Source organism: Lampetra planeri, chromosome 14, assembly GCF_965212315.1.
Source record: "Lampetra planeri chromosome 14, kcLamPlan1.2.h2, whole genome shotgun sequence".
NCBI classification, from domain to species: Eukaryota; Metazoa; Chordata; class Hyperoartia; order Petromyzontiformes; family Petromyzontidae; genus Lampetra; species Lampetra planeri.
Window position 1 is genome coordinate 9,524,009 of NC_136120.1, and position 26,008 is coordinate 9,550,016.

The following is a 26,008-nucleotide window of genomic DNA, read 5'->3' on the forward strand; positions in this document are numbered from 1 at the left end:
TTTACGTTCGATTGGAACTTAACAATGAATTTCCCCTTTTAAGATGTTATGGCAAAACTAAAAACGTGGATGGTTCTTTGGCCGCGACCGTGTTCCCACAAAAAAAGTGGCCTCGGGTAAATGAGTAGATTTGAAATCGTGCCACCTATCAACCCACAAGAGACGTGTGTAGTTCAATCACTGCAGTACAGAGCTCAGAGCGTGTTCGGATTATACCCTGATCATTGAGGCTGAGCTGCAAATAAGTAACGAACTGGTCTTACGTCTGAAATAAATTGCAATGTTAAAGAGGCAAACGGAGCCGCAGATACACAAACGGAGCTGCAGAAAAACAAACGGAGCTGCAGAGAGAATAGCAGAGCTGCAGATCGAGGCACAAGGTGAGCTGCACAGACACAAACTAAACAAAGCCATTACAGTCATGTATTGTTATCATGAGACGTACTGATGAGATGCGGTTCAATTGTTCCAGGAGTTTTTCGTCAACACTGTACTACTGTCATCAAAATTAGAATAAATTTTAATTTCACATTGTGGAAGTCTGCGCACTCTCGACATGCACGCAATAGATGATACGATAAGAACGCTTCTTGTCTGATGATAGGGGAACGTGAGGATACAAGGAAGCTGCAGGTGACACGTGTGCAGATGATGGCAAAAGTGGAGGTGCAAAGAGACAGAGCTGCAGGGAACTGCAGCTGCAAGGAGTCGGCTGCAAAGAGGAAGAGCGGAAATTCAGATTGACAAACGAGGATGCAGATGGACAAAAGGTGCTCAAGGGAGACAAACGTGAAGTGCATTTTTGTTTAACATTTTTTTTCTTTTGCATCAGCATTTAACAGCTGTGCTGCTGTGATGTGTTGAGTAGAAATGGATTTTTGCATTTTTACACTGGGATATCAAGTAAAAACATGCAAATAAAATTATTTAACATGGACTGATACGGCACATATTTGGGTCTGGTAAAAAAAAAATACGGTAACTTCATAATCTACGAATGCAAATGCAGACCGCGCCCGGCGCTTAAGATGCCTTCCTGTAGAAGCGAGCAGCACTAATCGAATCGGCGCTAAGAGGGGTCGTTATAACATCGTGTGTGTGGGGACGCGTTCCCGACAGCAGCGTCATTTCTTTTGTACGAGCAACCAATGAGCGCTTCATTGGGGTATCGGTGACAGCGCTAATAATAACAATACAGATGGCAAACAATGTCTTAAATACAAATGTATTATAATATCCGTAAGTTTTATGTACTGTACTCACGACTACATTCTACTGTCCACCTGCAAGGCAGCGATGGGAGAGCTGCTGCCACGCTGCCAAACGCGATTATTCTCAGAGAAGATCTCCGGGACTTCTGTGATCTTAGCGACGATGCCCTCAGTCTAAATGCCTGTGGTGGGGTTTCTTTTAGGTGCAACCTGTGAGACTCTGTCCTGGTCTCGTGAGTTCTCACCTCACCAACTTTGGGGGGGGGGGGGGGGGAGGAAAATATCAAATTAGATAGGTTTTCTTTGTATGTAATCGTGACTACGAATCGCGATAATCAAATCAATGGGGGGTGGGGGGTCTTGGTTGGCCCAGCTTGCGTCGCTTTCATTGGCGGGTACGTAACCGCGTGCTCTCACTCGTAAGCGCTTTATGTTTTGATTCTTATTTTTTTATGGAAAAAAATTGGAAGGTCAAGGAGCAGCAATAACGAATCGGTGTTCGACGGGGTCGCGCTAAGCACGGTCTTCCTGTAGTGCGGATCAATGGAGTCGTGCGGCCGATTCCTCTCGTGACCCGCGGCACACGGCGGCGGTGCAAACTAATTTTCCGCGGAATACAGGATTCACGATATGGTTACCCCATACCACGGAAGATGAACAACATTAGGGTCCTGCTGCAGTGAAGATGTGCTACAAAAACACATCGTCAACGAGGTTTGCTGCGTTTGACACAAAAGCTGTTGCACATTTTGAGGAGGGAGCAAATATTCAGAAAGCAAAACCGTGCAGTTTACCTGTAGATTAAGCCAGCGGCTCGTGATCCATAGGCACCCAGATGGACCAATGCAGTTTTTGACATCGAGTGAAATCAAGGTCGTATACCTTGCTAGCAGTATAATTTAGGTCCTGCATAATAAAATGCAAACTTGTAACTTTTATCCACGTTATTAACAGTGACGTGCGGTGAGGTCAATGGCTGGAGAGGGACTGGCTAGTGTCAGAGCCAGATTTACACACTGAGGGGGGAGTGGCCTCACTGAGGGGGGCGTGTTAGACACGTCCCCCTCAGTGAGGCAGATGTGATAGCTGCCTCCCCTGGTGCTTTTTCATTGCAGTTTCATGACGAGACCAGCGAGCCTAAATATCTTTATACACATACGTGAAATAAGTTACCTGGAGTATGGAAGACGAGGACATGAAATGAAGGGGTCTACAAACATTACATTGGTGACATACTGAGATAGTAACAGGCACGTGCTTATTGCCCGCGCTCCATCCAGTTGCTGAGGGGTTGCGCAATCAGAGAGGAGGCTGAGCTCGTCGCTGCCTCACCTCTTGTCTCTTCCTGTATTTGCAGCGGAACTCTGCAAATTTGGCGATTTTGACTATAAAAATGATTGGAATCGTACAGAAATTACATTTATAACACAGATCAGTGGAAAAATCTTAATATTTATTTTATTATTCTTTTTTTTTTACTTTTCGTAACGGCTATTTTCATTGAAGTATGGCAGGTGAGGCTCTGCCTCCCCTGCCTCCCCTGACCGCACGTCCCTGGTTATTAAACCTTGCTACATTTAACAACGGTTTGACTTGTTTTTTAATTAATATTTTAGTAGATTGTCAACTGGAGGTGTTTTTAATAAGATTAACAAAAATCATAACACAAAATGCATTTACATTAATATCACATTCTCACTCGACTCCTACGGAGGTCTAAGATTAGGCAAAGTACTGCTGCATAGCTCCCAATGGCCTGCAGACGAACACCAACCGGCCGATGGCCTGCCCACCACTCGCACCGCGCAAGCCCCCCGACTCACAGCGGCTGCTCCAAGTTGCCCACATCGGGAGGCTTCGGGCGGGCGCAGTGACAGATGGGCGACAGCAGTGACTGGGGCACGGAGCGCAGCGTGGTGAGCGCCAGCACGCAGCAGCCGCGCAGTAGCCCCGGCAGGTTGAAGAAGGGCATCCCGCGCCCGCGGTTACTGCCGAGGAGCCAGGCGACGGCCGGCAGCATGGGCCCGGCGATGGCCAGCGTGTCCAGCAGGAGGTGGCGACTCCAGTAGGCCCGGCCCGCCGTCGGTTCGGAGGAAGAGGCGCCGGTGGCGGCGGCGTCGTCCTCCTCCATGGAGTCGAGCGTTCCGCCGTCGGGGCTGTCCGAGGGCAGCGCGCTGGCGTACGCGTTCACATCCAGGCACACGTGGTCGGGTCGCGTGGGCCGCAGCTCGGGGCTGGACCGCTCCATGTTGTTCAGGCTGCAGCTCCTGCCCATGGTGCCCCTGCTGTAGGACCTGCAAGGGGCGGTGAACTCCTCGGTAGTGTCGTTAGACGCCAGCTTCTCGTCCGATAAGGGGGATCTCGTGAGGCACGCATTGTCTGGCTGCGCTTCTTCACATTCCCGATCGTTATGATTGCAGTTAATTTCTTTAGTTTCTTGCGTCTTCTCGATGGCGTCCGACTGTGATGCATGCCTTGATTTGCTTTCACGCTTGAACACTTCGTCAATTTTCTGTATGACTGCCTCAAGTTTAGATTCCGCCAAGCGACTAATGCTTTCGGATGCTGTCCACTTCTGTTGCTGGCACACCTGCCCCATCTCCAGGCTGTTATTTTCTGCCGTGTTCATGTCACCCCTTCTTTCCAAGTGGTAGCAATCGTGTCCTGCCGATGAACGGCGGGAGGCGTCATCTCCGAACGCACCACCGTTTGTGTGCCACGTCACATCTTGGGGCCCAGGTGTTTCGTAAATTTCTTCGTCCGTTTGAACTGCCCGCTCCAAACAGATGACCATCTCCGCACTGCTCAGACGCTCTCGGACCACCGTCCCAGAAAGGGGACTTGCGGCGGGGCCGAATGCTATCGCTGGAATGGCAAACGGTTCGCGGCAGTTTACCAAACTTTCAAAAACGACGTCGTCCGAGCCCTCCGTGGAGCCGGTGTCCAGGACGGCGAGCCGCTCATCGACGTCGTCGTAGTCGTCGTCCCCGGTCCACATGGCACGGTCCGTCACGAGAACCACCCCTCCTGCCGCCTGCCAGCCACCGCACGGCGCGCCCACGCACGCGCTGTCCGAGAGCTTCGTGTATGTGGACCTCCGAGGCAGCGCCCTCTTGGGGGAGCAGGGCGTCGACGAGGCGGCCTGAGCTTCCCCGTGGACAGCCGTGCTCTGCGCCACCTCCATGCAGTGGAAGATGCTCTCTAGCCGCCGCTTCTGGTTAATGTTGATGTCGATGAAGTACTTCTGCACGCTCCTCTCCTTGCCGGAGAGGCTGCTCTTCATGAGGTCGACCAGCGACTTGAGCTGCCGTATCTCCCGCTTGGCGTCCTTGAGGGCGTGCTGAGCCTCCATGCGGTGGCACTCCCCGTCCACCCAGTCCTCCCGCATGCGCAGCATCCGCAGCCTCATCTCTTCCACTTCACTCTCCCTGTGCGGGGAAACAATGTTTTCAACAGCGCACCTGAAATAAGTTAATGCGATGTAAATACCCTCCTAATTATTTTTAAGGTAAGTTTTTTATTTTTGCTTGCAAAGGGTTTTTCCTACTAACGCAGTCACTGCCCTCCAGTTCAGCGATGCAGCGTTCAGTAGCAGCTGGAAGCACACTAGAATGAGATAGATGGGAGTTTTTAATTGTCGTCTTGGAAATTGATAAAAATCACGTTGTGCTTTTGTCTGGATGTCTTCCATCTGTTACTCCTAAAAACTTCTTACCCACTTTCAAAAACAGAGCGATTATAGCAGAGACCCAAACCTCAGCAATGCAGACACCACCATCACACTCGCACACAACGCCTTCCACAAGCCCAGTGTGTGTGTGTTAGTGTGTGTTACGGGAGCGGTGGCGCAATGGTTAGGTAGCGGTGGCGCAGTGGCTAACGCACTGCATTACCAACCCAGCAACCCAAGTTCGATTCCCGCTCACGGCCAACACCAGTGACAATTATCTAAACCGGTCCTGGGGCTCGCCTAGGTCGACTCAGCCTCAAATGAGTACCTGGTGCAGTGTGTAAACATCACCACAAGGAATACAAAGGCGGTCGGACATGGTGCTGGCCACCCACCCCCTCACTTATGTTTGTACATAGCCAACCGTGCTAATCAGACGTGCGCCCTTAATAGCGCTCGCTAACAGCACTTGCCATAACAGTCTGTTAAAGGCTATATGGGGGAATCATTATCTTTGTGTAGTGACATCGCTGGATGTCAACATGTTGCGTGCAGTGCCTGCCCGAGAGAGGCATGGCGTGCGGTGTAGCGACATCGCAGATACCACAGGGGTGTGGGTGTAGGACCGGCCCTAGAGGGGCCCGGTGAGCGCTGAATGATAGCGCTAGATGGCACCACGCTTGTGTGTGGGTGCCGGCCGAAGGATGAGGTCATGGGACTCTGGTTGACCCGGGAGGACACGTGACCAGTTAAGTCTACAAAGGGGCCCCAGGAGGGGGCTAGGGGTGGTCACGTAACTGGGACCCAGATCCTTCCCGAGGATTCTGGAAGGTGGACGTCGCCAAGGGTGGAGCCGGCCACGCCGCAGAGAATATAAGCCGGGTCCCGAGAGGGACCAGGGTTGTTGTTCATCCTCGAAAAACCCTTCGTCTACGTTCTCCGTTCAACGAGTCTCCAACACGTGGACCCAGGCCGAAGCTGTTGGTCCCGGTCCGTAGTAGCAGTTACGTTGTAACTAGTGTAGCTAGCCTGGTGGTGACCACCTGGCTAGCTACACCAGTCACGTGGTAACTATTGTACTTAGCCTGGTGGTCACCACCTGGCTAACTACACTAGTTACTAGTTACTACATGACTGGTGTAGCTAGCCTGGTTACACCAGTTACGTAGTAACTAGTGTAGTTAGCCTGGTGGTCAACACCATAGGTTGTTATTCTGTTAAGGGGAAGTTACGCCGTGTGTTGGAACTGAATAAATGTGTTGCCTCCAAGTGTACGTCTGCGACTCAGTTGAACCCATTACATTTGTGTTGTTTTGTGTCTGTGTGTGTGTCTGTATGTGTGTCTGTGGGGAGCGGTAGTGTAGTGGTTAGCACGCTGTACTATGAACCCGGCGACCCGAGTTCGATTCCCGCTCACGGCCAACACCAGTGATGATTATTTGAACTGGTTCCGGGCCTCCCCTAGGTCGACTCAGCCTCAAATGAGTATCTGGTGCAGTGTGTAAACATCACCACTCGGGAGACAAAGGCGGTCGGGCGTGGTGCTGGCCACCCACCTCCTCGTGTGCCGTTCTGGCTTTCATATGTGCTCGCTAACAGCGCCTGCCCCAACAGTTTGTCAAGGCTATACGGGGGATCTTTGTCTGTGTGTGTCTATCTGTCTGAGCCTTTGATGCTTCACGTGGCCTCAAAGTGCACCTGGCCTGGCACAGGCGCCATGGTGACGTCACCATCACTTAGTGGCGAATGGCGGTTGTTGTTGTTGTGTCTGTCCGTGTGTGTGTGCCGAGGCGTTCGTATGTGGTTACGGCACCTGTCGTCCAGCTGACCCTGCGTGTCCCGCAGCTGCGAGCGCAGGTGGCGGATGGCGACCTCCTTCTGCTGCAGGGGGGTGAGGTACTGCTCGGGGGCGGGCGTGCGCACTCCATGGTTCTCGCTGCACGACAGGTACTTCCAGCGGCGGCTGCTCCGAAACACAACCACGCACGCAGCACTTTGTTGTTAGCTGGGCGGCAGTGGTGGTGGTGGCTACGCATGGGGCCTGTACTGCAGGCATACCTCTTGCAGCGCTCAGGATGCATTGCTGGTAAATGGAGCGCTGTATGAAACAGCGCTAAAGGAGGTCACGATAACATGGTTCCAATGGAGATGCGTTCCGACAGCGCAATAGGAAACAGCGCTATAGGAGGTCACTATAACATGGTTCCAATGGAGATGCGTACCGACAGCGCTATAGGAAACAGCGCTATAGGTCACTATAACATGGTTCCAATGGATATGCGTTCCGACAGCGCAATAGGAAACAGCGCTATAGGTCACTATAACATGGTTCCAATGGAGATGCATTTCGACAGCACAATAGGAAACAGCGTTATAGGAGGTCACTATAACATGGTTCCAATGGAGATACATTACTGACGGCACTATTTTTTTAACCTAGGAGTGATATATGAAGGCTTAATCGGGGTATCGGTAATAGCCTTACTATTGAAACTGTACACATGATACATGTATTAAAGCATTTTTATACGTAAAAAATAACTTGATGACGTAAAAAATACAATATGTAATGTACTCACCAGGGCATTCGGTCAAAGCTTGTGTAAAATAAGCACCTGCATTTTTCCATCCATACTGATGCCTTCCTTTGTTTAGCCACATTATCAGCACTATCACTTGCAGGCCTTTTTTCAGACATTCTGGGTCAAATATGTCATCACAATGAAGCAAAAACAGTTACCAAAGGTCGAGCGATCAAGGCTGTAAACTAAAACTATTTTTATTTCACCAGGTAATGCTCACTGAACTATATAGCTGTTTTCAGAAGAAACCTTGCCACAAATGATAGCTCAACAAAGTGGCTTATCATGTGGACATTTATAGCAGCCAAATACTCTAAACGTATGTTTTAAAATGTGGAGCGAGCACGGGGAGAGAGACATGTAAACTCCAAATATACAGCAGGCGTCAGGGTCGGGATCGAACCCACGACCTCCTGTATACCAGGCGAGGGAGATAACATCTCGCCACCGTGGCGTCCGGGCTGACGCACGAAGTCGGAGGCGCTGGTTGGCTCGGCACCACTGAGCGTGCGCACCTCTATCGCTGGCTGAACGAGCGGCTCGGAGAAGGCCACGTGTTCTCACGCAGGAATTCTCCTCCAGGACAAAGAGCGCGATAAGGAAACGGCATTATTCGAGGCATGCCTGTAGAGCACCGTGGAGGCAGCGAGGGTTGGTGGATCACAGAAATATTGTGGTATTCCCTTCCCGTGGGCGTTCAGGTGCCGTACGCTCGCTCGCCAGGAAAAGGCGGTTATAGCAAAAGCCAGGATATTTCTATGAACATCAAATACAACCTGTAATGTTATTTATATTGCGTTTTTACATTAAAAGCAAGATGACAGAAACTTTTTAAGAAGACCACTTCAAGCACCAAATATTTAAAGCCGATTCCAGAACACAAACACTCCAGTGCTGCAGTAGCTACTGTATTTTTACATTAAAAGCAAGATGACAGAAACGTTTTAAGAAGACCACTTCAAGCACCAAATATTAAAAGCCGATTCCAGAACACAAACACTCCAGTGCTGCAGTAGCTACTGCGTAGTGCGATGTACCACTGGCATGCCTGGTGTGTGGCGCTTCTGTGTGGAGACACAGCTAACCACAAGCGAGCATCGCGCTCTGCACACGGCTCGATGTTTGATCTTCTGGAATGCGATCTTTAATTTCACAATTCTTTTTCCATTTTTAGGGTGTCCCAAAATATCCCATGAATACAATCCGGCCAGGTGGCTGGGCAGTACAGCGAGCAACTTGCAACCAGAAGTTTATACCCGTAGGTTTTTTCGGTAAAGTCACGTAAGTAAAAAATAATAAAATAAAAATTAATTAAAGTAATAATAAAAAATAAAATAATAAATCACGACGTTTCGGAGGCAACACAAGTCTCCGTCATCAGGTGGGACTGTCACAGCTAGATTTACTGTATCACTTGATACATGAATCCTTGCAGTCACGAAAGCTTCAAATCTAGAATGAGAAGTTTGCGAGTTCAAATCCTGGTTGTGGGGTTGACTCATCATCCCTCTGGGATCAGTAAAATTACTCCCATTTTGTGGGAAAATCAATTATGGTTGTTCTATGGAAAGACTCGCCCCCTTGCCATATGAATATGGAATTTCCAACCCCGACTTAGGGCTGCATGCAGGAGATGAGCATCGTCTCATTGCCCGTTTGGGCAGCAACTCCCTTTGACAAAACTTCTTCCTGTTACGTGCGGAACGCTGTACATCCATTTCGTTCCACATTATTCGAGGACACACTGTGCATCTGAACAGCTGTTCAAGTTTTTTCGTGTGACCAGGGTGATAACTCAAAGAGGCCAGGGATGATGACTCATTTGCAATAGTCACCTGGGCCACCAAAATAACCAAAACATAACAATAAAGCAACATCAGCAAAGGAAGCAAACCAGGGGAATCGGAACAAAACCTAGCGGCATCGTCGGGAAAGTTCGCTTAACGCTTGGTGATGCGGTCGACGAAGCGAACCTGAAGTTGGGGCTGGTGTCACAGCTCCTGCACGCTCCGGCGCTGCAGCACTCGGCCGATCCGGGCCCCGGAGCCGAGCGGGACACCTCTGGGACAGACAGGCGCTTGGGGGTCCCTCCGGGAAGGGCATCCAGACCCAGCTGAGCGCCGGCCGACACCTTGCGCTTTGGGGAGCCCTTGATGGGAACTTGGGGCGTTTTCCTAAGAAGGGAAATACATGCATGCAATGGCCGTGATAGGCACCCAATAATATTTAGCCGTCAGTCACATTTAGAATCAACATGCATTTAGAGTATTTGGATGCTACTTTAATTTTCCACGTGATAATGATAAGCCACTTCGTTGAGCTATCATTTGTGGCCAGGTCGCTTCTGAAAAAGAGCTATATCGCTCAGTGGGCCTTACCTTGTAAAATAAAAAAATATAGCTAAGTAGCTAGCTAGCTAAATAAAAGGCAAACGCAATGACGCTCCGGACGGCCACCAGATCACTAGTCTTCTCTACAGCAGACTATTGCGCCCCAGCCAGGAATAAATGCACACAGAGCTGATAGTTACTCAGCTAAATGCAGCCATGAGGATCATCCCGGGGATGCTAAAGATCACACCGCTGCCGTGGCTTCCGGTCCTCGCAAACATCGCTCCTCCTCCACAACCCCACCTCGATGCCACGTGTGAGAGGGAGCACCGCAAGGCCATCCCAAACCTCCCAATAAACAAGGACATCTCCATGCCACCACCGCACAGGTGGCTCAAATCCAGAAAACTTTTCTGGCAATATGCAAAGAACCTCCATGATGACGACACAAAGACCACCGAAGCACGATGGAGGGATGCCTGGGCAAACACCACCCTGCTGCAGAAATCCAGCGACCCCACAATCCTCCAACCAGAATCTGACCTACCGAGGAAGGTCCTCCTTCAATCGGATCCGGACACTCCATGGAAGTTGTGGCCACTTTCTCCATGAATGTGAAATTAACGAGAGTCCAGTTTGTGACTGCAGTGCGACAGCTCAGACCGTACAACATCTCGTCAACGACTTGCCCAATCAGATCATTCAGTGGCGATCTGAAACAAATCCAGGCGGATACTCCTGAAGCAGTCAACTGGATATCAAATCTCGACATCAATTCGTAATCTGTTGCAATCCTCAAAAAACGGCATGCAGAAAAAGAAAAATAAGTGGGTCACGGATCGCAAGGGAGGCACACTCACCTGGGCGAGGAGGCAGGGGAGGTGTTGCGGCTCGACATGGGGACTCCGTGCCGGACGCGTCGGCCACCGCTGTGCCTGGTCGCACCTGCGGACGACACGCGCCATCGTGAGAGGAGCCAGTTCCCGCGTGAGCCCTCCTTGCCCCAACGAGTCCTGCAGCACCACACCTGCTGCTCAGCGGCATCAATTGGGTAAACCCTTTGAGCCCCAACCCCCCTCCCCCCCACCCGCCCACGGGCATTAAAACATTCACACGTCGGATTCGGGTTGGGTGGTGAGAATTGGCAAAGTGTGTGTTATTTTTCCATCACAGCGACATCCATTGCAGCATCGGAGCAGCCCAGTAATGCACAGTGACGGCAAACGGGAGTGTTCATCGTCGTTTTGTTTATTTTTTAACATTCAAATGTCGACCCCTATGGACTTCAATAACAAGCTTCAACGCCGTGTCTCCCCCCCCCACCTTCCCTCGGTAGCTGAATTAATTTGCACCATTAAAATCCATCCTATTTATTTTTTATTCAAGACATTATTATTGTTGCAAATGTTAGTCCGAATGTTTTTCTTATAGGTAAGTAGGGTAGGGATTTAGGTTTATATAATGTGTAGTATTTATTGATCTTTGTAAATATTCTTTCATTTAAAACCCATTGTTCACATTTAAAATGTATTTACAACTCCCATTAAATTCAAAGAAGCCGCATTGATTCTTGTATCAGGATTCTAACCGTCAACAAAAATAGGACATTGGACAGACAATGAGTATCTGTCTCCTCTCGTCTCGACCTTATCCCAGCCGTGAAAAGATGATCTGCATTTCAGGATTAAATGTCATCGAACACATTCTCATCTTGAACGTTGCAGTAATTTGCTCGGTTTTACATTCACATGTGGTGAAATAAAAATTTTTATTGAGCTAAAAACACTCATTTTCTCATTCTCAATCTAACTGCACGTGAAATCCCCTGTCATGGCGAAGCGTATGAGATCATCAGTTCGGTGACGCAGTTGCTGCAGCCTCCGAAAGCCATTTCCACTGTCAATGTTTCGACGGAAGACTGAAGAACTCCCCCCGCCCGCCCCCCACCCTTTCTCCCTTTACTTTTTCCCTCCTTCTCCCTTAACTTCCCTTCCCCATATACAAAAAAAAATTCACGTCCCCGCCCAGTCCCCTCGCAAGTGGGACAGTGAGCCCATTTCCTCCATTTACCCCCCAACCAATGAGTTGTGTGCCCCCCCCACCCCATGCCCTCCATTGGTCTTGCTTGTCAAATAAAAAAACAATTTTAAAAATCCCGATGTAACTGCTGCAGGCGAAACTCTAGGACGGTGTTCTTCATTGTAAGGCCACCAGGAACCACTGGCGGCCCCTGACGTGCAGCCCCCCGACAATACACAAATAGTTAAAACACCCCATCATCGCCGTGCTGTCAGACCCCAATGGCTTCAAATATGTGGCGGCCATCAAACTGATGATGTCTTATTGGCTAAAGTGGCCATCCATTTGAAAATTAGTGAAGAAACCACTGAACTAGGAGCTCGCCATTCTTCCCTGCCGTTATTGATATCAACAACAGGCGGCATCATGGCCCTAAGTTGCTTTTTGAAATGTGACCAAAGCAGTGCATTTCTGTATTTAGACACTGCGTTCATTTACTGTTACTCACAAAGGTCTATAATCGTAATTAAGCCCTCCGCACGAGAGCTGAGAAATTGTGAACACCTGATGATGCCGAATATAATCTCCAGCAAAAATTTCGTAACATTTTTGTAATATTTTGCTTGCTTTTCAACATTCTAGTTTTCTGCAAAACCAAATCACTTGGTATATTTTCAGCACTCATTTGTGTACCAGAGATTAGAGCAGCACTTTTAAATGCCCTGTCCTTTAAATGAAAGGATGAAATGAAGCTTCCGTGGTACATTTCACAGATCCGTCATCAATTATGTATGACCCAATGCTGAAAATGTCAAGCGTTTGAGAAGCAGAAGGGAAGATCTGTCATTTACTGCCGATAGTGGCAAATGAGTTTTAATAATTGCGGTACAGAAGGAACTTGGATATTCAATTGTTTTCTTAAAGACAAAACTGAGCTGTTACAAATGGTATAATGCAAGGGGTCATATCTTGAGAACAACCGTTTGCATGGAGAGTGTGAATAAAAAAATCCAATATTCATATAAATTAAATACATTAGGCATTGCACTTAAAATTGCATTTTATATTGATATAAAACAACTCATTACGACTCGGAATACAGGAAAGAGTATATCAAAATAATTATATTGTGCGTTCAAATTAATCTAGCTGCATGGAATTTTGCAGTGCCTCACTGGGCATTAGAAGGAGTTAAAGTCTTAGCTTGGGATAAATTCTGCCCATTACCCCCCGCCCCCCCGAATTATGTAACGTGGCTGTGATTTTATAGTACTGTAGTAATGTGGAATGTGCAGCACTGGTTGCTAATGGGAACGAGCACCACCCTGATACTTGTTCACGCAGGCATTTTGACTAACTCGGGAAAATTACGGGTAAAAATCCAAGTCTAGAAAATAACTTATTTGTATCTTTAATTCTTTACATTAGCAAGTCAAAATTGGGCAGTTTAACGTACCACAAGACCTGCAAATTATTAAGAGATATCCCTCGATTTATGTTTGGTTTACAAAATCCCGCATTGTAGCAAGTGATATAAGTGTATATTTGTTAGGTTAGGAGTAGAGTTGCAATTACGATAATTTACTACTCCCATAACCTGTAATAATGATGTATACTCTATGCTTTCAAATCGCCCAATGTGACTTCACAAATATGTCCCCCCCAACTGTTCTCGTAGCAGCATCAAAGACATCTCAGTGGATTCACGCTAATTGGGACATCTGTTGCACAATATACACATATAATACGAGAAAACCCCGACAAAGGTTAGGAGGTGAAATCAGCAATTACAAAGGAGGCTTCAAGGCTTAAATTGGCTGTGCTTCGCGAAAAAAAATCTAAAAAGCAGTCACGTGATGAAGTTTATCCGTTCAGCAAAGTGCAAAAAAAGACAAAGATCCCCCATATATCCTTAACAGACTGTTGGGGGAAGTGCTTTTAGCGAGCACCTACGAAGGCGGGGACGGTGCACGAGGGGCTGGGTGGCCAGCACCACGCACGAGCAGCCTGTCTCCCAAGTGACGATGTTTACACATCGCACTAGGTACTCATTTGAGGCTGAGTCGACCTAGTGGAGGCCCTGAACAGGTTCAGATAATCGTCACCGGTGTTGGCCACGAGCAGGAACCGAACTCGGGTCGCCGGGTTCATAGCGCAGCGCGCTAACCGCTACACTACTGCTCCCCAGCAAACTGCACACATACGCACATGAAGAAAATCCAGTTTAACCTTATAAGCCATTGGGACAAGTAAGGCTGGTATGCGCCATGCCACACAGGATCCAATCCCACTCAATCCAATCCCTAACTGATGTGATCCATTACGCAGATGGGTTTTGCAGCTTCAGATAGCAATTGGCTTTAGTGTTGACTTTCTGTGTCATGGTCAGGAATAAAACCTGAGTTTCTGTGATCGTAGTGCAATGCGCTATCCGCTGCATCGCCGCTTCTTCCCAAAAGCACAGCGTACGTGCCCACACTTACCAGCACTCCAGCAGAACCTGAATACAAATTGGGCCATTGAAATACACATGATTTGGAATGCAACATCTAACCCAGAGCAGCAGACGACCGGAAATATGAGATGCTAAGACGCTAGTCGTCTCACGTGCGAGTGAGACTGGCACTCTGTACTGTAATTCAGAGTTGCGTGCCCATTTAAGGCAGATGGGGAGGAAGGTGAGAGAAGAGTCGTGAAAATGCACCATGAAGCACTGCCACGGATGACCACGGTGGTTCTCAACCAGGGGGGTGGGGGTGGGGGGTACACGTGGCAATGTCCCAGAGGGCACGTGGGGTGATTTATAAATTCGTGAAATTATATCGTACGTGAGCGTCATTGGTGAATATTAATGTATGAATCTGACAATATTAAATATCTATGATAAAATTGTCAATCCATATGGTAACCTGGAACGATATAAAAGACCTTTCTGAACTCATTGATCGTAAACAATGTGGTTTCCAAGAGTAACCATAGAGTGCGAACAAATTATCTTATGCGTGCAGAGCGTCCGTTTAATTTATTTTTTACTTGCTTGCAGATACCTGTCAGGACACCTCACAAAATGGACAAATCTGTTAAAATATTGATGTTCATTATTCTTACTTTTTTTTAGAACCATGTTGGGTCAGGCAAGGATGGTAGTCGGTTGAAACAAATTTTTACAACGGACACAGTAGCCAAAAACAGGTTGAGAATTACCACTGCGCTACCCCATATCCTGCTTTTCCCACGGTGAACCCTTATTGATCACCAGTCAGATGTGGACTGTTAGATGTCATGTTCCAGATCCTTCAATTCCTCACCCCCTCATGCGGCATCCACCAAGTGTTGGTCTTCCCATTTACCCACACGGCATGGCAAGTGACTACGAATCACGTGACAATGTTTTGCAAAAATAATGTGTTACGGTGAAGCAAGTGTGTGCCCGGTCACGTGATCATACTTGTGCGATTAAGCACGCGAAACTGAATTTCCAACAGCTTTGTTGCCAATATCCATAGAATGCCACGCTGCATTTCAATTCCACCTGTTCATCCCGTCGTTCACAATCAGCCTTCGCCAAACAAACATTGCTCTCAAGATCCTACCTTTAATACGTTGTCATGCCAACACATGAAATATTTTAAACCCCCCTAACCTCCAGTGACAGGAGACACCGGGACGAATTGACACACGGATATACGACAATCTTTGATTTTGCATAAGCATACAACATCGTATAAACAGTATCCAATACTCTTCGCATGTATTTTGTTCAGCCGTGGCAGTAGCCTGTGTTAAGTAAGGTTGGGCGTTCACTCTCATGCATTTTGTCTTAAAGAGCGTTAACAATCCTGCAACAATGTAAGCTATACAAACTTTAAATTTTTTCCCACAGTGTCAATCTGTGTCAACCCTTCTATTTTCATACACGTAGTTTGGGCCGTTTTCACAAATCCACATTGCAACCTCTGGTTTGTTGGGCTTCATCTTGCTAGGAATGTTCATTGAACTCAAATAGTAAACAGTGGCAAAACTCTGCTCCATGAAACACTCAACCATAGGTGGGTACAGAGCTTTTCTGGTGCCTCGACTTGAAGATAGAATGCTGGCAAGAGCAAAAAAACAATGTAAATGCAGTTTGGACACTGACTTGTAATTTCGTAATTTGTGTGCCTTAATTTTTTACATCAATATTGAAGGTGCCACGATAAGTGCACCTCTCTCTCTTGTATATAGTAGTTGCATGTAAGCGTTGTTCACCTGTGTGGTATGTGCATCCTTGAGTTTTATTCATGTGCGATTGTAAATATGGACGTAAGAGATGTTCGCCTATGCGCTGGTGCCAGGATAAGTACACCCTTATTAATGTACAACATTTGAATAAGTACAGAAAAGTGTATACATAACCCCTTTACCTGTGTGGCACAATCATCCTCAACCGTGTTCTATCCACTGCTAGAGGAAGGCAACACCAGTGTAACATGCATCGCTCCAGCCTGCGATTGCATTCTGTGTTGAATTTTATTAGGAGTTTGTCCGTGAGCATCCAGTCCAATTTAATTTATACATTCTCTCTTTGAACTTCGTGCAATTTTTTGTTTGTTCTAAATGCGTTCATTCCCGTCACGTCACTATCTGGCACAAAATCTGACATCTTTATACAAGGGATCATGTTTGCAATAACCACAACACAAGTAGTCAAAAATGCAAACAAAAAGAGACAACTCTGATAATGATATGCACTGTCCTTGAAATTGCTTGGTCCACACCCGAAACGGATTTTCGTAGAGCCTCGTCTCAAGTGCATATCATTATCAGAGTTGTCTCTTTCTGTTTGCATTTTTTACTACTTGTGTTGTTGTTATTGCAAACATGATCCCTTGTATAAAGGTGTCAGAATTTGTGCCAGATAAAATGGTAAAAACCCATTACTATATCTTGCTACTGGCAAAGGAGGTCTCATAGCGTACACTTCCCGTTCATCATCACGATCCATGGGCAGATCGCCCGTAGGTGTCCACTGCACATGTCGTCATTTGTTTCCACCTTCCGCTGTCTTGTGCCAACATGCTCAAGGAGTGCCACATCTGTCTGACGCTATATTTACCAATCACCCTCTCATCTCCCTTCACCGACCTTTGGCGTCATAGCCACCCAATGTGTCGTAGTGTGTTTCACCGTTATTTAGAAGTTGGCTCATTTCTTCGTACATTGGGTCTATTTCTGCTTCTGCTAGGCCGGTTGTTGGACCATATATTCTGGTATTCTTCAACTAGTAGTGCTTCTAGAGCCTTAACATTGGCTATATCTATAGTTCCAGAATACAAAGACCCTGTAGGTATGCATTTTGAACTTCTTTCGCGACGTACGTAGCCAACCATGCTAATCGGAGGTGCGGATACTTCAGTAGTGGCCAATCCACCAAGCACTGTGATGATCCGTTGTGGTGGGTCTCAGTGGGCTACGCGATGATCCAGCAGAAAGCAAAGACCAACAAAAACCCGCATGGATTTAACCCTGTGATGCCGATGCATTTTTCAATGAGTGATGCTACTTCATGTAACTGGCTTTCATTTAGTGTACAAAACACTATTTTTACACTATTCTTTGGGTCTTTCGGTAAAGTCACGTAGATAGGTTCAAAGAAAATAACAAAAAATCTACGACGTTTCGATCATCCTGATGATTGCTTGTGTTGCGCAATCGTCATCCTGATGACGATTGCTTGTGTTGCGATCGAAACGTCGTAGATTTTTTATTATTTTCTTTGAACCCATCTACGTGACTTTACCAAAAGACCCAAAGAATATGAATTCCTGCAGTTACGAACGCTTTAAGTCAAGATTTTTCCACTGTTTTTCATCTGCCCTGCCACAATGTACTGCATATGAATAAATAATAATAGAGAGGTGGCTAAACATATCTTATTTGCTACAGATTAATACAGCCCGATTTATACCCTCCCGCTTTACATACTTTCGCTATGACATACTCGAGATTTACGAACTTAACCATGAAGCGACACATTTTGTACGTTCCAGAGCGAACATTCCCGCGCAGGATGGCACCTAACCGATGGCGCCCATGCGTACCGTATGTATGGCAACTTTTTATACAAGTGTAAACTATTTTTATATGATAAACTAATAATAATACATACAATATAACAGACAAGGTAAGTTATCGTAATATATCAATAATGTACACTTATGAGAATAGGTTTTCCCCTTTTTTCTGGCAACAAAACAGGTGTTAAGATGTTAAAACACCAAACTGAAACCTTTTACAAGGAATCATGTCTGCATTAACCACAATACTTGTGGGTCAGAATGCAAACAAAAAACGTACTCTGATAATATATGCATTGTCTTTGAAACTGATTGGTCCACAGCAAAATCTCTTGTGATCCGCCACCCGTGCATCGCCACCAACGTATTTGGCCACTGGAAAGAACTTGAAATATTTTAGCTCTTCCAATAGCGGTGCCAGGATAGGTGCACCTGTCTTAACTGTACGGTGTTTTGTAAGTTTATGACACCTGTCTTCCATTTGTGGCTGTGCCTGAACGGGTGCACCTACATATTGTTTTAGAGCTGTACAATACAGCGGTGCTTTGGAATAGGTGCACCGCGTCATAGCCGGTACACACAGACTGCTGCCGCCGGCTATATAGCGCGCCGGCAATCGTGCAGACGGGTGGTGAGGGTGTTGTATCTCGAAGCGTCACCACAGCAACGTCTGTGCCAGAGCTGCGTTACCACTGTTAAAAGGATGGCGCGCAGTTTATCCTTTGTGCTTCAGTGTTTTGCCGTAACTAGGTACTGGGCTGTGTAATGTACGTGCGTATGTATGTTGAACTTCTTTCGCACCGTACGTTGACAACCGTGCTTATCGGAGGTGCGGGGGAAATACTGTGTTGTGCCTTGCTGTCCGATTGTATAGTATTGTATTGTTTTGTTTACTAATGTTATGCAGCGTTTTGTATTATATTCAATAAACAGTTCAATGGGATGCCGCCATGGCATGATGGTTATCAAACTGGACTTGCAATCCAGAGGTCGTTGGTGTAATCTCCTGGCACGCCAGTTTAATAAACAGGCATGCTTCTTAATCTCTCCACCTCAGTCCACCCGGCAGTACCAATGGGTACACACCACAATTAGTGTATCGCCACAGTGCGTGTGGTGGAGTAAAGTGGCGAGATGTTAACTACTTCGCCTGGTATACAGGAGGTCATGGGTTCGATCCTGACACCTGCTGTATATTTTAAGTTTGCCGGTCTTTCTCCCCATGCTCGCGTGGTTTTTCTCTGGGTCTTACGATTTTTCCCTCCACATTTAGAATTAACATCACGTGTTTAGAGTATTTGGCTGCTATAAATTTCCACACGATAAGCCACTTCACTGAGCTATCATTTGTGGCCAAGGTCGCTTCTGAAAAAGAGCTACATAGTTCAGGGGGCCTTATCTGGTAAAATAAAAGTAGTTTAGTTTCTAAGTCGTGACCAGTTGGGAAGAGTAGGCCAAATACGGTCAAAAGGGCTCTAGAGCGCCTAGGTTTGGACACCATTCTGGCAGCAGTGGTGCGAGCAAGCAATTTCCAAGGCTGCACCTTTACCTTTGACTAACTTTATTGCCTGGTGAAGTTACATTGTTATGATTGTACTATGCTGTTTTGGTTGTTGGCTACACTACATATCGTGGTTATACTGCCATCCGTACATTGTGCTGTGGTGTACTGTATTAACATGTGTTAAGAATATCGTGGCAACAAGCGAAAAGAAAAACATCGATGTCAATTGATCGCAGCCAATTGTGTTCATTAAAAGCACATAAATCACTTGGCAGCGGTGCATTCAATGGGCAGTACGAGATGTGTGCTCATTGCCTAGTCCCACAATCCATAGCAGCAGTCGTGTTGCATGTTTGCTCGGCTGTCCGAAATTAATTCCCAAACAGCTCTGAATTATGCGGCTGCTGTGGCTGCTGCTGCCCAGCTTTCATCATCGGAATATAATGCCTGCCTGAGTGCCGCTTCATTGCACACCACGTGACTGGCCATGACTCAGCCTTGCTTGAAGAATGGCAGCAGCAAGCAGCCACAGCCTCAGTCTCAGCCTGTCGTGATGCGCCTGGCCTGCCGTCGGGTCGATTTACCCGATTTACGTATCCACGATCTCTCCCCAACCAGGGATCTCCCCCCCTTCGCCGTGCACGCCGTCATAAACATCTTTTGTTGACGTCCTAATGCGCCATTTCATTATCACAATATGATTTTGCCGACGTTTCAGTACATCGTCTAGTACAAGTACGTTCATGAATGTAATGTCACGGTGCTAAATGTATGGCTTACAGCGTGCATATAACAAACTACGGTGTAATTGAATTAGAGTGATGACGCTATTGACTTGTGTGGTTGATGTTGTATTTCAGTGTGCCTGTGCATTCATTCGCATTACCGCGCTCAAGGTCAATACAGTGCTTTACAGTATAACAAAGTATTATGGCTAAAATTATGATTTGTATCAAAAACAGTTAATTTGGGGATTTTAACAAAGCCATAATATAAAACAAAAATATCTGAATAAGCATGCGATGTTAATTATAGTCGTTATGGTTTTGCATGACATTATAAATACAGATTTTTTTTTTCAGATTCTAAATTCGGGGTACCATTTGCGTTTTGTGTCAAACAATTGATCAACTTCATCTCCATCATCACCACCACCACTTCCAACCATCTTAATTGTTCTGTAGCCCAATCAACAACAGTGTACGGGTGCCAAGCCTTGAGCGTCCGTGAGGTCCGCTTCCACTGAGAACGGGGAGCCTCGATAAATAATTCAAGCGAACTGCACCGCAAGTGGCATTCCCTGAAACAGTGCTTAGCGCGGAGGCGGAAGGATAATCTGCTCCAAGGGGCACCCACCCAAGGCTGGCTCACAGCACGATGCCAACAGCCACAGCAGCAACGGTCCGGGAGACCTCTCTCACTCAGGTTTTTGGGATGGGATGATGAGGGTAATGATTATAGAGTGTGAAAATGGGGAGGAGGCATGGGACAATTGGTGCAAGGTAATACCGGCTTCATGTTGGTGCTATACGTTGCCAACATCTGTAAGCACTGCACTGCACTGTCCTTGGGAATTGCAACTTAAAAAATCTTAAAGCCAAGCATCAACCATCCTTTGAGATGTACATCACACAAGTGTGCAAACACATTTTGTTGCCTGAAGCTCTAAATGAAGCCAGACGGATCGAGTGATCTATCCATGGTACTGTGGTGTAGTGCGGGTTTATCGGTGGCCAGAGCAAACAGAAATGTTACCGGTGGGAGGCTTCTGTGGCTCTAGACGCCCAAGGCAGTAGTAGTGAGATTGAGATGTCCTCCCCGTCTCTGCTCTGAACGTGAATGTTCCAAACACATTTCCTTTAGCACCGCCGGCAGGCGTCTTGATGACAAAACGGTCTCTTCTGTCGGACTGATACTCGGCGTGCTTGTGCTTGCCACCATCTGCAACATGTGCGACAACACACAGTCCGTGAATAAATCACACTACATATAATTTAGAATCAACATGCGTATATTTGGAGTCTGCATGTACTTTGCATGATTTCTCTCCGGGTCCTCCGGTTTTTCCCTCCACACTTAGAATCAACGTGCGGCTTAGAGTATTGGCTGCTATATATGTTCAAATGATAAGCCACTTCGTTGAGCTATCATTGAGCTATCATTGGTGACCAGGTCGCTTCTGAAAAATAGCTATATAGTTCAGTGGGTCTTCAGTGGTAAAATAATAGTTTTAGTTTAGTTTTTATAATTCGTTGGATCTATTCTTCAGAAGCTGCAATGCGCTCACGCATTTCCAAGGTTAGAGCCTACTTCAGTCACCAGTGGTAGAATGTATGTCATGTCATACACGTAATACAATACACGTTTGTTATACTCGGACTAAGCTTAATGGAACAAGACTCATAAACATAGACCACACTTTGTGCTGGAGGACTGCAGAATATCACGGCAGGTTTTTGTGCGATATTTTTAAAACACATAGCGTGTGCCGAGTAAAAAAATAAAACTAGCCGCTATATAGTAATGTAAATAATAACAATGTAGTTCCCTTAGTCAATACACTGCTGGCTAAGAGCCTCCCCATGCAGTATTAGTCATGGGGGGTGTGATGATAATGTACGTACACTAACATCGCCATGATGCCAATTCAGTGCCAGTCTGGAGAACGCATGGTTGGCAGGCCTGGTTCAGGCATCGCTCGCCACTAATGTTAGCCATGGCTGGGAATCAAAACTCGGTCAAGGGTGGCCAGTGTTGCTCACCACTGTTCCACCGCTCCACACGACAGCAAAAGTACGCAGGCTGCAATGGCATCCTGCAGCCCGTTGTGAATGAGGATGTCACGTACTGCAATTAGTCTAATATGCCAGAAGCAATGGCACAAATCACAATAAAATGTTCAGATGTGTGTGTGTATGTGCCATGGCTGCTATAACCTGCCTCCAAGTGAAGACTGCATTCATCCTCTTACTCTCCCCGTAATATCATGGAATGCATTTATGAGCACTCCACCGCTCGAGTGTCATCGTTCAAGAAGCCAGGGTGCATTGCCAGACGTGACGATGATGATGAACACTGCAACGGGTGGGTTGTTATGCTGCACTGAATTATTCTGCAAGTGTGCAAGTGTCAGTAGTGTACGGCAGAGTGCATGCAGGATGACGCCATATGGACACTTGCTGCCGTGTTTAGTGCGGTGTACAGTAATGCATCTGGATATGTTTACATTGCTCTTCAGTGCCATGAGTAAAGAAAACAATTCTGATGATGCGTTTCACACTCTCTTCACGGAATCCTCAGTCTTATGGGGTTAATGTCGCAATGACTCGAATGCTTAGATAACTCAAAACGCTATTGCTGCAAGTTCATCAATCCATCAACGAGTCAGTATTGCACTATTACCGCACACCGCTCTTTAACACACTGGGTCGTGTTGACATTCACAAAGCGAAGTGAAAGCCTTGAGCCACCCTATGCGACGCGGATGCACATTGCAGGACAGGGCAGCATTTAAATGCAATCAACCACTGCGCCCTGCACATGCATGGCGACATTTATTAACAGGAGACCCTTTAAACGCTAGCGGAGACCCTTTAAACAAACGACGTAATGTGGCAGTGGCAGTCCGAGCTTCGGCAAAAGGGCAGTCATGCCAAGCGTCCGTGTCACCTGGCTCTGATCGTGACAGCGGTGGCTGGCTAGATGACAGGCAGCAAGCAGCATCATCACAGGGCCTTGTGGAATCAATCGCACAGCATGCTAAACAGCTATGTAACGGGTCATATTGCTTCGGCAGTAAGAGCTATGATATTGTTTGCACCGTTGTTGCTAGGCTATTGATACTGCTGTATTGTTAGCGTCATTGCTAGGCAATTGCTGACACTGTAGTGCTTTGGGCAGGCGGGCGCTTATATATTTACCGTATTCACAGTCGCAGCGCTCAGCGTGTGCATGTTTCATGAAATCCTCACGGACGAAATGAGACAAATGTAAAATTTGGGTACGCGATACAAAGTCTTAAGTGGTGTAAGCTAGTCAATCGCGCGTGTGTTATTAGCGAATAATAACAATATCCTCGTACACCTTACGCACATTGGCCAATATACAAGCCCCGTATCGTGCAGCCGCAGCCTGATCCCCACCGCCACCACCGCCACACCACAGACGTAGTAGGCGCATAGTGCGTAGACCCCGTCTGCGATACGGACATGCAAGCGCACATGCGTGCCACCACGTGTGTTACTAACGCGCACGCCGTGTCGTTCATGTGCAACGCCGCCCATCCCTCTTGGATGAGAGTAGGAATACGAACATCCCCTTCCACGCGCGATGCAGTGCGCATCCCACAGTCTCCACCCTCTAAACCCCCCTGCAATCACCGCGGCGTCGTGGTCGTGGTGGTGGTGGTGAGGGTGCCCCCGTGCCCACCGCCCTCTCACCGAGCAGTGGGGGGCCCCGCTCCCCTCGTGATGCTCGCCGCTCCGCTGGGGTCGCGGGGGGCCCCGGGATACGGGAGCGTGGGGGGCGCGCCGCCGCCTCCGCAGCAGCAGGAGGAGCAGCAGAAGGAGCAGCCTGCGTGGGAGACGGGGAGGAGGGGGGGACACCTCTTCCAGAAGCTCCCAAAGACCGAGCGGCAGCAGCACAGCTACATCACCACCATCAGCAGCAGCACCACTATACCACCATCAGCAGCACCACTATACCACCAGCAGCACCACTACACCACCAGCAGCAGCACCACTACACCACCAGCAGCAGCACCACTACACCACCACCATCAGCAGCTACACCAGCAGCAGCAGCACCACTACACCACCACCATCAGCAGCAGCACTCACACCCAGCGACTCTCCAACGCCTCCCTCCCGCACAGCCCCCGGGCAACTCCGCCCCGCGATGACGCGAGCCCGGCAGCGCGGTTTCCCATCAGTGAAACCACCACCAGCCAACACCACCACCACCCAAGACCACCACCAGCCAACACCACCACCAGCCAACACCACCACCAGCCAACACCACCACCACCCAACGCACACCACCACCACCCAACGCACACCACCACCACCCAACGCACACCACCACCACCCAACGCACACCACCACCACCCAACGCACACCACCACCACCCAACGCACACCACCACCACCCAACGCACACCACCACCACCCAACGCACACCACCACCACCCAACGCACACCACCACCACCCAACGCACACCACCACCACCCAACGCACACCACCACCACCAACCATCGCCACCACTCGAGCCTGTGGAGCTCGCTATATTATATCAGCCGTACACTCAATTACACCGAGGTAAATTTACTCGGTTCGCTAACGACGCACAGTACTGTAATGTGTCTACGTGTAAAGCGTTTACACGCACACACATAAAATGTTGGTTTTCGATGTGTTTATTTTTCCAGTTATGAGCATAGACTCGTCGATATATGTGCCAACTTCTGATATGGTATTACCCCCAGCAAGATCACAGTCACAATGCGTAGCGGTCACACGGTGTACGGGTAAGAAACACACGACCTCAATCCACGTGCTGGTCCATGAGGATAAAGGTCATTACAGTATTTTAGTTGTTTAATTTTTGCCCACAAATGCCCAGAAAATTTGTAATCTCACAGGTTAGTGAACAATTATTCCATTAAATAAAATAATGAACAAATGTACATTTATGATCGCGTAAATATCCACGGTCCTGCAGCTGTTATTGCAGTTACACGTGCGCGTGTGTACCCTGCTGCAGTGAATGGCATTGTAGAGAGCTCTCTGCTGCCCCCCCTGTTGCACCACGCTGTGCATAGCTAATGCTCGAACCCAACGACGCAATGCCCCATCCACAAATACGAAGGAGACTTCACGGCGATAAACTCCGCTACTGCCCCTGCTGACGCCGTTAATCTGGCTCGTACTGGTAGGAACCTCCTGGTTACACCAGCCCACAGGGGATTATTGTGTCCGTCCGTCGTGCATCAAAAAATGGGAGTGGGTGGGGCTGGGTGGAGAGGAGAGGGTGGGGAGGGGCTGGGAGGGGAGGGTGGGGCTGGGTGGGGGGTGTGAGGGGTGGGGCTGGGTGGGGGGTGGGAGGGGTGGGGAGGGGCTGGGTGGGGGGTGGGGCTGGGTGGGGAGGGGCTGGGTGGGATGGGTGGGGCTCGGTGGGGAGGGGCTGGTCACCCCGTGGTGCCCTTGTAAAACTCAACGTTTAACCTACTCACGCCGGCTTGTGCCCGCCCTCACAGTCGGCCATATTTGCGGAATACACCACGCCGCCGTTGACCCTGGCCATTGACCGAGCAACCCAACGTTCCTACCAGCTCCCTCCGCAGGAATGTGTTGCTGGGAAATGTGAAATTGTAGTCGTTCCTCTGCATCTACATCGGCCGTACGGAAGAAAGGAGTGGTGGTCCCTGGGAATGTGTGCCTTGTACAGAACCCGAGTGAGGCTGGACGCTGGAGTACTGGAACCATCGCATTCGCCATAAGAGGCGACAATTGCCAGAGGTGGCGAGATGCTAAAACTGCCTCGCCTGGTATCTCTGTACAGGAGGTCGTGGGTCATGGGTTCGCCTGGTGTACAGGAGATCGTTGAATGGATCCCGACCCTGACGCCTGCTGTATATTT

General features: G+C 48.0%; 1 protein-coding gene across 1 annotated transcript; it reads right to left on the reverse strand.

Moving 5' to 3' along the window:
- Positions 1–1,471: 1,471 nt before the first annotated feature.
- LOC144722347 (syntaphilin-like) lies at positions 1,472–24,122 on the reverse strand. The gene is made up of 6 exons (XM_078600534.1): positions 23,812–24,122; positions 21,128–21,313; positions 10,654–10,738; positions 9,437–9,637; positions 6,695–6,844; positions 1,472–4,639 (listed from the first exon to the last, which is right to left on the reverse strand). The coding sequence occupies exons 3-6, from the start codon at positions 10,689–10,691 to the stop codon at positions 3,031–3,033; spliced, it is 1,998 nt and encodes a 665-aa protein (XP_078456660.1). The 5' UTR covers positions 10,692–10,738; positions 21,128–21,313; positions 23,812–24,122; the 3' UTR covers positions 1,472–3,030.
- Between the last annotated feature and the right edge of the window lie 1,886 nt (positions 24,123–26,008).